The 10,141-nt window shown below is 38.2% G+C and overlaps 1 protein-coding gene across 2 annotated transcripts; it reads right to left on the reverse strand.

Annotated features, from left to right (window-relative positions):
* Positions 1–311: 311 nt before the first annotated feature.
* Positions 312–8,311, reverse strand: si:ch211-243g18.2 (uncharacterized protein LOC559906 homolog). Of its 2 annotated transcripts, XM_067485062.1 has the most exons (11): positions 8,189–8,211; positions 7,619–7,645; positions 6,444–6,716; positions 6,163–6,288; positions 5,579–5,661; positions 4,807–4,963; positions 3,459–3,623; positions 3,183–3,308; positions 1,977–2,194; positions 1,461–1,489; positions 312–858 (listed from the first exon to the last, which is right to left on the reverse strand). In XM_067485062.1, exons 3-11 carry the CDS (start codon positions 6,705–6,707, stop codon positions 743–745), a joined length of 1,284 nt encoding a protein of 427 aa, XP_067341163.1. In that variant the 5' UTR covers positions 6,708–6,716; positions 7,619–7,645; positions 8,189–8,211; the 3' UTR covers positions 312–742. The 2 variants fall into 2 exon arrangements, with proteins under 2 accessions (XP_067341163.1, XP_067341162.1); XM_067485061.1 differs by lacking the exon at positions 7,619–7,645 and having other exon boundaries at positions 313–858; positions 8,189–8,311.
* Between the last annotated feature and the right edge of the window lie 1,830 nt (positions 8,312–10,141).

Raw genomic sequence — 10,141 nt, forward strand, 5'->3', positions numbered from 1 at the left:
TTATTGTTAATTAGCAAATGCTAACATGTTAACTCCTTTCACAGTGGTGATCCTGGGAAGCATTATATCTGTAAAACATGAATTTGTCAGCATGGTTATTTCAAGCATTTAGCTGAAAGTGTCACTGCACATACAGTGCATACTCCCAGAGCATCTACTGTAGAATGGCTGTTTTGCAACTTGCAGCATTCAGGTGCCAAAACATCACAATAGTCCCACAACTGTGCATTGTCCTTTGTTTGAAATCAATGTAAAAGCTGTTAAATGTTTATTTTGAGTGATGCGCTGTAAATATAAAGAAGCAAACATGTAATAGGTTACTAAAATAATTTATTCCGACAGGATGCAAAGAAAAAACAGATGATTTAATGTTGTTGTTGTAAAAGAAGTAAAGGCTTTTATTACAATTACTACAGTAAACTTTCCCATACTAAGCAATAAGCAAACATTGCTACTAACATAAGTCTGCATAGCTACAGTAGTACAAAACGTATTTGTTTGCACATGTACCTTTATTGTCCTAAAACACAATCACTTGTCACTAATACGTTAGACCTTTGAAAACACACAACATTCATAGTCAAAAAAGGCAACCCTAAAAATGCCCAACTTAGAACAACATGCTTTGTCTGTTATAAGAATGTGTAATGCTGATGCTCCATCTCCAGCTTTGCTAGTTTTCTGACGCTTTCTGCTACCTAAGGTTTGAATTCTTATTTCCACCTCCTCCTCGTTCCTCTTTTTATTTCTTGGACTCCTCGATCTGTTCCACCTCGCTGGATTCGTCCACCACTTTGCCATTGATCATCGTCTGTGTCACCACCTTCACAATCTTCCTTGTGCGGACATCTGGCTCCTCTGCACAGAAAGGAAAAAAAAAAATTGATGAGATAGGAGAAAAAAATAATTATTTAGAATAACATGAAATAGTACAGCGGAAAATATTAGAATCTGGCATTTTCACTGATGACGATGCAGATGAAATGTGAAAGGAGGACTTGATGATGTTGTGAAATGGAGTTTGATCATAACATTTAATGAGAAAGAAAAGAAAGAAAAATGATTCAAAATAAGACTGGTTTACATTTCCTGTCCAAGAACTTTGATTCTGTGTCCTGTAGTCTTTTAAAATTGTGAGATAAAGATGAACATCTCCCAAACAACCTGTAGCTTGTTGATCCTAGAGTGAGTCATTTGGATTTAGACACAGTTACAACAACACTGGGAGAAATGTTTTCACGCCCACATTTGTTGCTACAGTATGTGTGAAGGAATTATTGTCTCTCAGTTTCAATACGATACTGCAACTGCTGTTAAATACATATTACATATTAGATGCATTTAAAAGGAGTGATGTTGTATCATTACATAAAACTGAAATCTGATGTATTTCTGTTCTTCAGGTGCAGTAGTTACTTTACTTTCTCGTATCAAGTAAAAATCAGTAGGCAAGGACTCACTTTTTGGTGGAGGAGGGACTTCTTTCACTCTGATGGGCAGAAAACAAACTTGTTAGAATTAATTTTAGTTTTTTAAGAAACCTGTTTATTCACATTTCCTGCACAGAGTTGTATGAAAAGATCAATATTATAACACACTGAAGGGCAACTGTCCAACACACACAAACAGTCAGGTGAAGAGAGAGGTTTAAAATGGGTCAACAGTTTAGCCAGGATATGTAAATGTAAGCTTCAAACAGACCACTTGATAGTCCCATCCTATCCCACTATTTAGTCAAGTGGTCATGTTCCCAGATTTCAGCTTTAACTTAAAAAGTAAACAGTTTATTTCATGCTGAACAAAGTGCTGTTACACACAACTATGAAATCTAAAATACACAGTGTTATGAAATCGCACATTTTTATGTCCTCCTATTTCCCTATGGTTAGTATTTGATCCCAAAGCTCGGGAGAAGCAACCCCACAGGCTGGAAATGTAATGTTTACAAGTTCCACATGAGACTGTGAAAAACTCACGTTTCCTCTCCTTCCAGCAGACGCCTGTAGGTGGCGATCTCCATTTCCAGGTTCTGCTTGATACGGAGGAGCTGCTCATAGTCAGTTTTAGTGCGCTGCATGTCCAGTCTAAGCTGGGAGAGATCCTCCTCCAGCTGGTTCAGGGTGACCTGCAGCCTCTCCAACTCAGCCGAATATTTCTGACCTGTCTCACCCAGGTTACCTTCCAATGCTGCTATCTGAGAAGAAAAAGAAAAAACTAATAATGAACTTGACATGTCTGATTAAACATGTGGGTGTAATGTTACTATTGTGTGTGTATCTCTATAATCACAATAAAACTTTTCACTTGAATAATCATTTTCCAAATCAAAAAATGTTCCACATTCTTAATAATTGTGATCATCTACCCATCATCACACTGACAAAACTGTGCTGATTGATGACTGAAACCATTTTGTAAATATGATGCTTCAGGTTGGAGGGTAAAAAAAAACATTCTATTTCCTCATAAGGTGTGTACCAGAGGAAGACAAACCTCAATCTCTCCAGATTCTGAAATAACATCCAAAACCATTATCAACTAATACCTGTGAACTAGATGCCAAAGCCCTGGCATCCAAAGCAAACATTCACTCCTCAGACACGATTACGCAGCTCACCACCGAAACTCACCCCATACAATTCAGCAAATAAATCCAGCATAGGATAACATGTTTACTGTCAACTCAGGATTATAGACAAGAAAAACAAAACTATTTTTCCCAGAACGCCGAGACAGGAGCATGGACACACACTAATTAAAAAAACAGGTCTGACTGAGACTAAGTCTGAGCATCCGTGGGGATTTTCTGGGCTGTTCTTTAAAAAAATACCAGCTTATCAGTGCTTTGTAAAAAGGTAATACTCCAAACGGTTTGATGATGATGATCATTGGCACAAGAGTTTCCGCCAGTATCAAGTGTTAACTTATCTTATCATGGTGTATGCACTAGTCTATGTGCATTATAAATTGTTATCATAGGGTCTAATGTGTAAATATAACAATAATCAACAATCATCTCAAATATGATTAAACTAAGTCACTCACTCACACACACACACACAAACACGGACACACACAGTCACATATAGTACATTGTCAAAATGACATTTTTATTTTATGCATGCTCCTCAGATGTTTTGCTCCACTTGTCCCCTTCCTCCTCGAGTGTAACTTCTTCTCACCTGTTTGTGCAGACTCTCCAGCTCCACCTCCAGGGTCTGCAGGAAACGCTGCCTCTCAGTCAACTCGGTCTGGGCTCCTCTCAGAGCCTCGTTGCTCTCCTTTACCTCATTCTGCACTGCTTCCAGCTAGAAAGAAGACATTGGTTCAGACCATTCAACATGCACTGTAACTCAATTCAAGCACAGATTATGGTGTCAGGTGGAACGGACAGTCTATTTCACTGATTCATACGATTAAAGACAATTTTCTTGTCATTGGAAAGACTTGGCACCAACCTTCTTGCGATACCACTGCTCTGCCTGTTCCTTGTTCTTCTTGACAATCCCCTCATACTGGGAACGCAGTTCAGACAGAACAGTACCCAGCTCCGGCCCGCTGGCAGAGTCCACCTCCACATTCACCTCATCTCTGGCAATACGAGACTTCATCTGCTCAAGTTCCTGCCGGAGGACAAGTTGTTTATGTACTTTGCGTTGCTCTGTCATAGAATGTGAATGCAGATAACATTGTGGTCACATTGTGTTGGCTACTTGTGTGCAGGTGTCTATGTTGTATTTGTGGATGTGTTTAAATTGTGCATGAACAGGCAACATATGGAAATGGCTTTGTGAATTCTACACCGCAGGGCAGCAAAGAGGATATGAGGGCATCTTCATTATTTACATGACCTCCATCAATACTTGATGGGACAGGGCTCACCTTACCTAGGGCCTTTCAACAAACACATGCGGCTGCTGCTTGTGCATGATTGCTGACTCTCTTTCAATCTCTCTTCCTTTCTCCGTGTCATCACATTCAATTAGTTCTAATGTGATATGGTCTGGTATTAATGCTGTCATTGTAAATTAGCAAGTATTCTTATGACATTTTTTAGCCTTTGTTAGTTATTACAGTTCAGTTATATGCATTACTTCGTATATAATGACCTCAGAGATGCTATTTATGTATATCAGTGTGACAAATGTCTATATTTTCAAAATAAAGGACTGAATCACATAGACATCAACTGTTGAGATACCAAAGCAACATTTCCCTGGAGAACAATGGATTAAAAAGTTTATATATAGTCAAACATAGACAAGCAAATGTAGAATATGCACAATCCATATGCATGGTGTAGTCCAGGATTTACTGTAACAGCACCAACATCTGCTCTAACTTTACCTTTTTTGCACCATGTGACTTTATTAAGCTATAAGTTGCCTCAATTAAAAAAATTGGATCTGTACAGTCATATTTACATCTTTCCTTCAGTGAGAGAGGCTAAATTTAGTTTTTCTTGTCCCCCCGGGCACCATAGTCAGGAAGTGCCGGATCAGCTGCTTGGACTAAATGAGCAGGTTTGGGAAACCAGATCTACCTGCTCCTTTTGTATGTAGTAACCAGAAGACCTCCTCTCTCTCTGCACCCCTCTCTACATGTCTTTTTCTGTATGACTTAAAAAGAGCTCTTGTTCCCACCGCATTAGGTAAATGTAATGTCAAACACCTTGAGCCCAGAATAGGCACCAAAAGGAAAATTAGATGAATCAAACTAAACACTGTAACACAGAGAGATGAAGGGTCTTCAGAAGGCATTACAAATAACAACAAAGTGATAAATAATGGACAGAGAGATTCTTACCTCTTCGTGGTTTTTCTTGAGGAAGTAAAGTTCTTCCTTCAGGCTGTCTAAGTCTCCCCTTAGAGAGGCAATTATCTGCTCATGGTCAGTCTTGGCCTTTTTTAGAGCCACACAGTCTCTTTCCACAGACTGACACATCACCAGCTCAGTCTCCCATCTTTAATGGCAGTACAAATAGGGAAAACATGTTTTTAGTATGGGTATGATCTTTCAAATGATACGTGGTTTACCTGTGCAGAAAGAATACTTAAAGGTAATTTGCTTTTATTTTTGTTACAATGATGAAATCCATTTAAAGCTGCAGTATGCAACATGTCATTTATCCTTTTTTAAAGATAATGCTACATAATCTTTTTGTGGAGAGGTGCTGTTATTGACTTCTGTAAAACAGACAGAGAACAACACTGGCAGCAGTGCACAGATAATCCCTTCTAAAGGTTTTTAAGTGAGGCTGACCAATCAGAGAAGATCAGAGAAGGGTGCATCACATCCTGATGCAAAAGTGTCCCCTCTATGTATCTGAGATACAGCCTCAGTATTTAATGCTCTGGTTGGGATAGAGTCTCATGCTAGAACTAGTTTGATTTCTAAATGTTGCCTATTATATATTAATATAATATCATACTATAAAATGTTAAACATATTTAACAATTCTATACCATTTATGACAAATGTGCAGCGTTAGCTACAGTGGGAGGTAGATTAAAGAGAAAGTCAAGAAAAGATGTCCAACCACAGCTTTCAGTATTTGTTCAAATCATTAATCACTTACTTGATTCTGAAGTCATCAGCAGCTAGTTTAGCATTATCAATCTCTAGCATGAGACGTGCATTTTCCAAGGTCTTCTTCCTCACCTGACAAATATTAACATAAGGTAACAATGTCAAACAAGCCAGCATTCCTCATCACACATTCCTACTTTCTACCACATTTAATGCTTTACGTGTTATGGTGATGTTAAAAGGATATTTATACCTCATAATTACAAATTGTTAAAAGACACATAAAAAATTTTAACCCTTGTCCAATCGTGTTCCACATTCTAGCTTCAGTAAAATGTAACTGTTTCTGTTTAGTGAAAATAGATGAAATAATTATTAACTTCTCATTGGCTCTGTTTGTTCCAAGTTTGCTCAAAAATCAACTGCAGGTCAGACTCTGCGTCTTAATAATGGTACAGCTCCTCCTAAAACAAATTGCACAGCGTTTGCATGAATGTTTTGTCTATGTAAAATAGCCAAAGTCATCATAACCTTGTGCTTTTATAATTGACATTTGTAAAACTCTGAACTTGCAGTCTGGCATTTAAAGTGGATCATCTTGGTTGCGTAGTTGCACATTCCTTCACTGCTTACCTCTTGCTCAACAGCATGAGCTTGGGCCATCATGGAATCAAGGTCATGGCCTTTGGGAATACGGTCGAGCATTTGCTGTTTGATCTTCATCTCAAGGTCTGCGTTGGAACGCTCCAGTGACCGCACCTAGAGAAAGACAAACAGAAAGTGAGAATGCAATGATCAAACTATATTCTTCCTCTAGTATCTTTTCCTCTTTTGCAGGATGCCAGAGATAAACCCATGACCTGTCTGGCAGCAAACCAACAGCCTACAGTGCAGTTCTGTGTAAGGTATCAGACCTTGTCCAGGTAGTTTGCCAGACGGCTGTTGAGACTCTGCATTGCTTCTTTATCATTGATGCTGTTGCCATGCAGTCCATTGAGCTGGAGGCTTATTGGCCCGTTGAGATCCTGGCTGATAGAAGTGGAACGGGTCAGTGGGCTGGCTGCTGCAAAAGAGACCGAAGCACGGGAGCGAGCACGGCTGGTGTCCATCAGAGAGCGACTGGAGAAGGAGGGCTGACGGCTCATGGAATAACTCCTCATTGACATGCTGGAGGTCATGATGGTTGGCTGTAAAGACAGAAGACAGTGAGAGCGATGCACAGAAACTGGTATTTAGAAGATGATATGCAGGTGAAATGGTGAAGATAAGATGGAGGCAAAACGTGGGGAGAGAAACACAGCAAAAGCACAGTCACAGGTGTTACAACTATCACAGCTCTTGAAGATCCATTTCTCTGAAGGGAGACTGAATGGAAGTGGAAATTACAGATCCCATAAGAAAAATACTAAAAATACAGAAGACTTTTTGAACCTTCGCAGTCTTTTAAAGCTTGTGTTACATGAGCTCTGGCTGCAAAAAAGCCCATTCTGGCCCTTAAGCAAATGTGTTTTATTCTAGCAATTGGCCAGACTTTAATGGAAATACAAGTAGGGCCTAATATTCAAGACCACTGAACGCCCACTGAAGATGATGAAAGGGGTCTTTTAACAAGTACATGGCTGCCTAGTGGCTATTCAAACTAACCATCTGCATCAAAGCGATGACTGACTTTATGGTTAAAACCACTTCAGCCTGTCATTCTCAGTACAGCTGAAATACAACTTCAGCTCAAGTCAGGGTAAAATCAAAATGTAAATGACTAAAAAGCTCAGCCCTGGGTTGAAAAAGAGCCTCTCACCCAGACTGAGAGCTCTTGCATGCAGACTATTACTATGATAATAAGATGCATTTTATGTTTAAGAGGAGTTTCTCATATAAACAGAACAAGAGAAGATGAAAAGTGGCCCCATGACCTCTGTAAAGGGTCAGACTATTAAACATTTCTGTTTAAATGTTCTTTGTGAAAGATTTTACAAAGTGATCTTTCTCATCATATCTAGTTTGTATGTAAACTGCATTTTTTCAGTACATTGCATTAACATAAATGTCATTTTATATCATTTTATAAGTTTGAGGTGTTTACACTTACCTTCCTTCTGGACTTCAAGAAAACTGTCTGGTGTTTGCATGTTAAACATAAAACAGGACACAGCATCTTATTCTGTAAATGTGTGTGCACATGAGAGTCGCTTTTGTCTGTTTCCCAGGAAAGCTTCAGTAGCAGATAAGTCGTCAATGAAACCTCTCTCTCTTTCTGTTACTTGATCCCTGCAAAACTGTTCCCACAACACTACAAAAGACCAAGCAGGGGACAGACAGTCCTTGTTCTGATGAAAGATAGAGCTTGGGAAAATGATCGGGAAAATATTCAGAGCAAATTCCAGTTTCACAAGGAGGCACTTTGTTCAGCATGAAATAAACTGTTTACTTTTTAAATTCACCTCCCTATTATCTAAGAAATAGCTATGTTAACATTAATTTGTGTAAAGAAATTGGCAACAGCTTTTCTTCCTATTATAAATATTCATTTACAATAGGTCCAACTTTGTTCATACTCTCAACCAACATAACTTAAGAAAGGTTGAGTAATTCAAATTTAGTTAATCAGCTTTAGGATTTTGCTAAAAAAAAAAGGCATCATCAGAAAAACCATACTCACAAGGATTTTCCTCAGATAGTCAGGGTGGGATCCAGAGGAATGCAGTAGGTTCTGTGTTGCTGATGCTACAGGTGAGCTTATATGCAGGTGTGCAGGAAGTAGGAGGAGCTTTAAACAGGGGGTGTGTACCTAAAGATAGTGAAGAGTTTCTGAGATGAAAATGTGGCTCTTTATAACATGGACATTATAGGGTTATTGTTTTTTAAATATTGTCAACAATTCTTGTAATTTTGTTTTATATTAGAATTATAATTAAAGTCAGAATTAAGGAAAATTAATGCAAAACATTATTTATTCAAAAAACTTTACTGCTGGATAATTAAGGTCCGATCTCAGTTCTCACAATTCCACGTCCTTTTGTCCGAATTTGAATTGGACTATGGTTAGCTTCTAAACATAAATCCAAATTTAATGTGAGTAGAGAGAAAGTTCCTTTTCAGCTAACAGATGTGAAACTCTCCACATGCAAAGTTCTGCACAATGAAGTTCAAACATTCAAATATAAGCAAAATACATTTTTGGGTAGAAGAAAACTTTAAACCATGGAGGAGAATTTAACAAGCCTCAAAGATGCCTTCCACCTGCAGTGGCAGCCTCTCTGATCATCTTGAGGCCTGCCCTCTCATGTATCTGAGCCATTAAATATCTCATTATCATTACTAGCCCTTTACTGTTTGTATCTGGGTGGGTGCAGGTCTCTGGAGCCCTCCTGTCCTGCAGTCACTTATTCAGCTGTAACCTGATCTTCCTTCAACCTGCCACTGATCAAATATTCAACAAGTCACTCAGAGAAAAGAAAACCTGCTTGTTGGAGCACTTGGTGTGAGCTGTGGAGCCTCAATTCTAAAAGTCCAGGCACTACCTACTGGAATCTAGTCATAATAGTTTACACGAAGAGATGAAATATGTTTAAACTGTGCTTTGAAATTCCCCAAAACGTGTGTGTGTGTTTCTGTATTTGAGGAGCAGGCATTTGGTTTGACTGACCAAGTGTTCACTGTCATTTAGTTACTTGATAAACACCAACAAACAATGTTTATGTGTTGTGCTTGTGCGTGTGTTCAAGCGTGTTCAACCTGGTCATCTTTGTAGACTACAGTGTAAAAACACACTGATATTGCTGTGGCCAATATTTAATTCTCTTTCACTTTTTACACTTAAGTAAAGATTCACATTCCCATAAAGGAAATGAGTGTGCAAGGCTAATGATGCCGTTCCTCCTATTTGCTTGGCTGCTTTAATTTCTGTGAACTTTGTTCATGCAAAGTCTTCTAGTAACATAGAGGGACATGTGATACTAAAATGTGTGGGTGTAGGATCTGTTTCGAGCATATTATCATATTCAAATTCACGTTTTTCTTGTCCCTCAGCATTTCAAATGCCTCTATTTGCGTTTGGTCCCAACAATCAGCATTTTGTTCCTGAGTTATATTTGACCACAATCTAATAATATTTTAGTGCATGAATTGTGTTTTTATTGTTTATGCCATAATCACTGATAATCTGGTCATTGCTGTTCAGTATTTATAGATAAAAATTTTAGCACCACCATAGTGATCGTGTACACAAGGGCTAATATGTGTACTTATCATACATCACTCATGAAGTGCTCTGATGGTTTGCGTCAGACACATCAGCCTCAAGAAAAACAATGCAATGCTTGGACATATCTTTAAGTAGTGTTTTCTGCCTAGTTCATGTAACTTAAACAGTGAAACTGTTCTATTTTACATTAGTAATGTAAAAATTAATTTGTGTAGAATTATGATGCACAAAATGCACAAAACAGACATTGAAAACAAAGACAGTAATACATGGTTTAAAAATTATTTTTTTAAGATATTATATAAATAATTAAAAAGAAGATGCTGTGCTTTAAACATAAGATTATGTAGTAACATAACATTGTCCTAACTAGATGTGGCAATGGACAACAGAATAGAGACTGATATA

Source organism: Channa argus, chromosome 18, assembly GCF_033026475.1.
Source record: "Channa argus isolate prfri chromosome 18, Channa argus male v1.0, whole genome shotgun sequence".
Classification (NCBI taxonomy): Eukaryota; Metazoa; Chordata; class Actinopteri; order Anabantiformes; family Channidae; genus Channa; species Channa argus.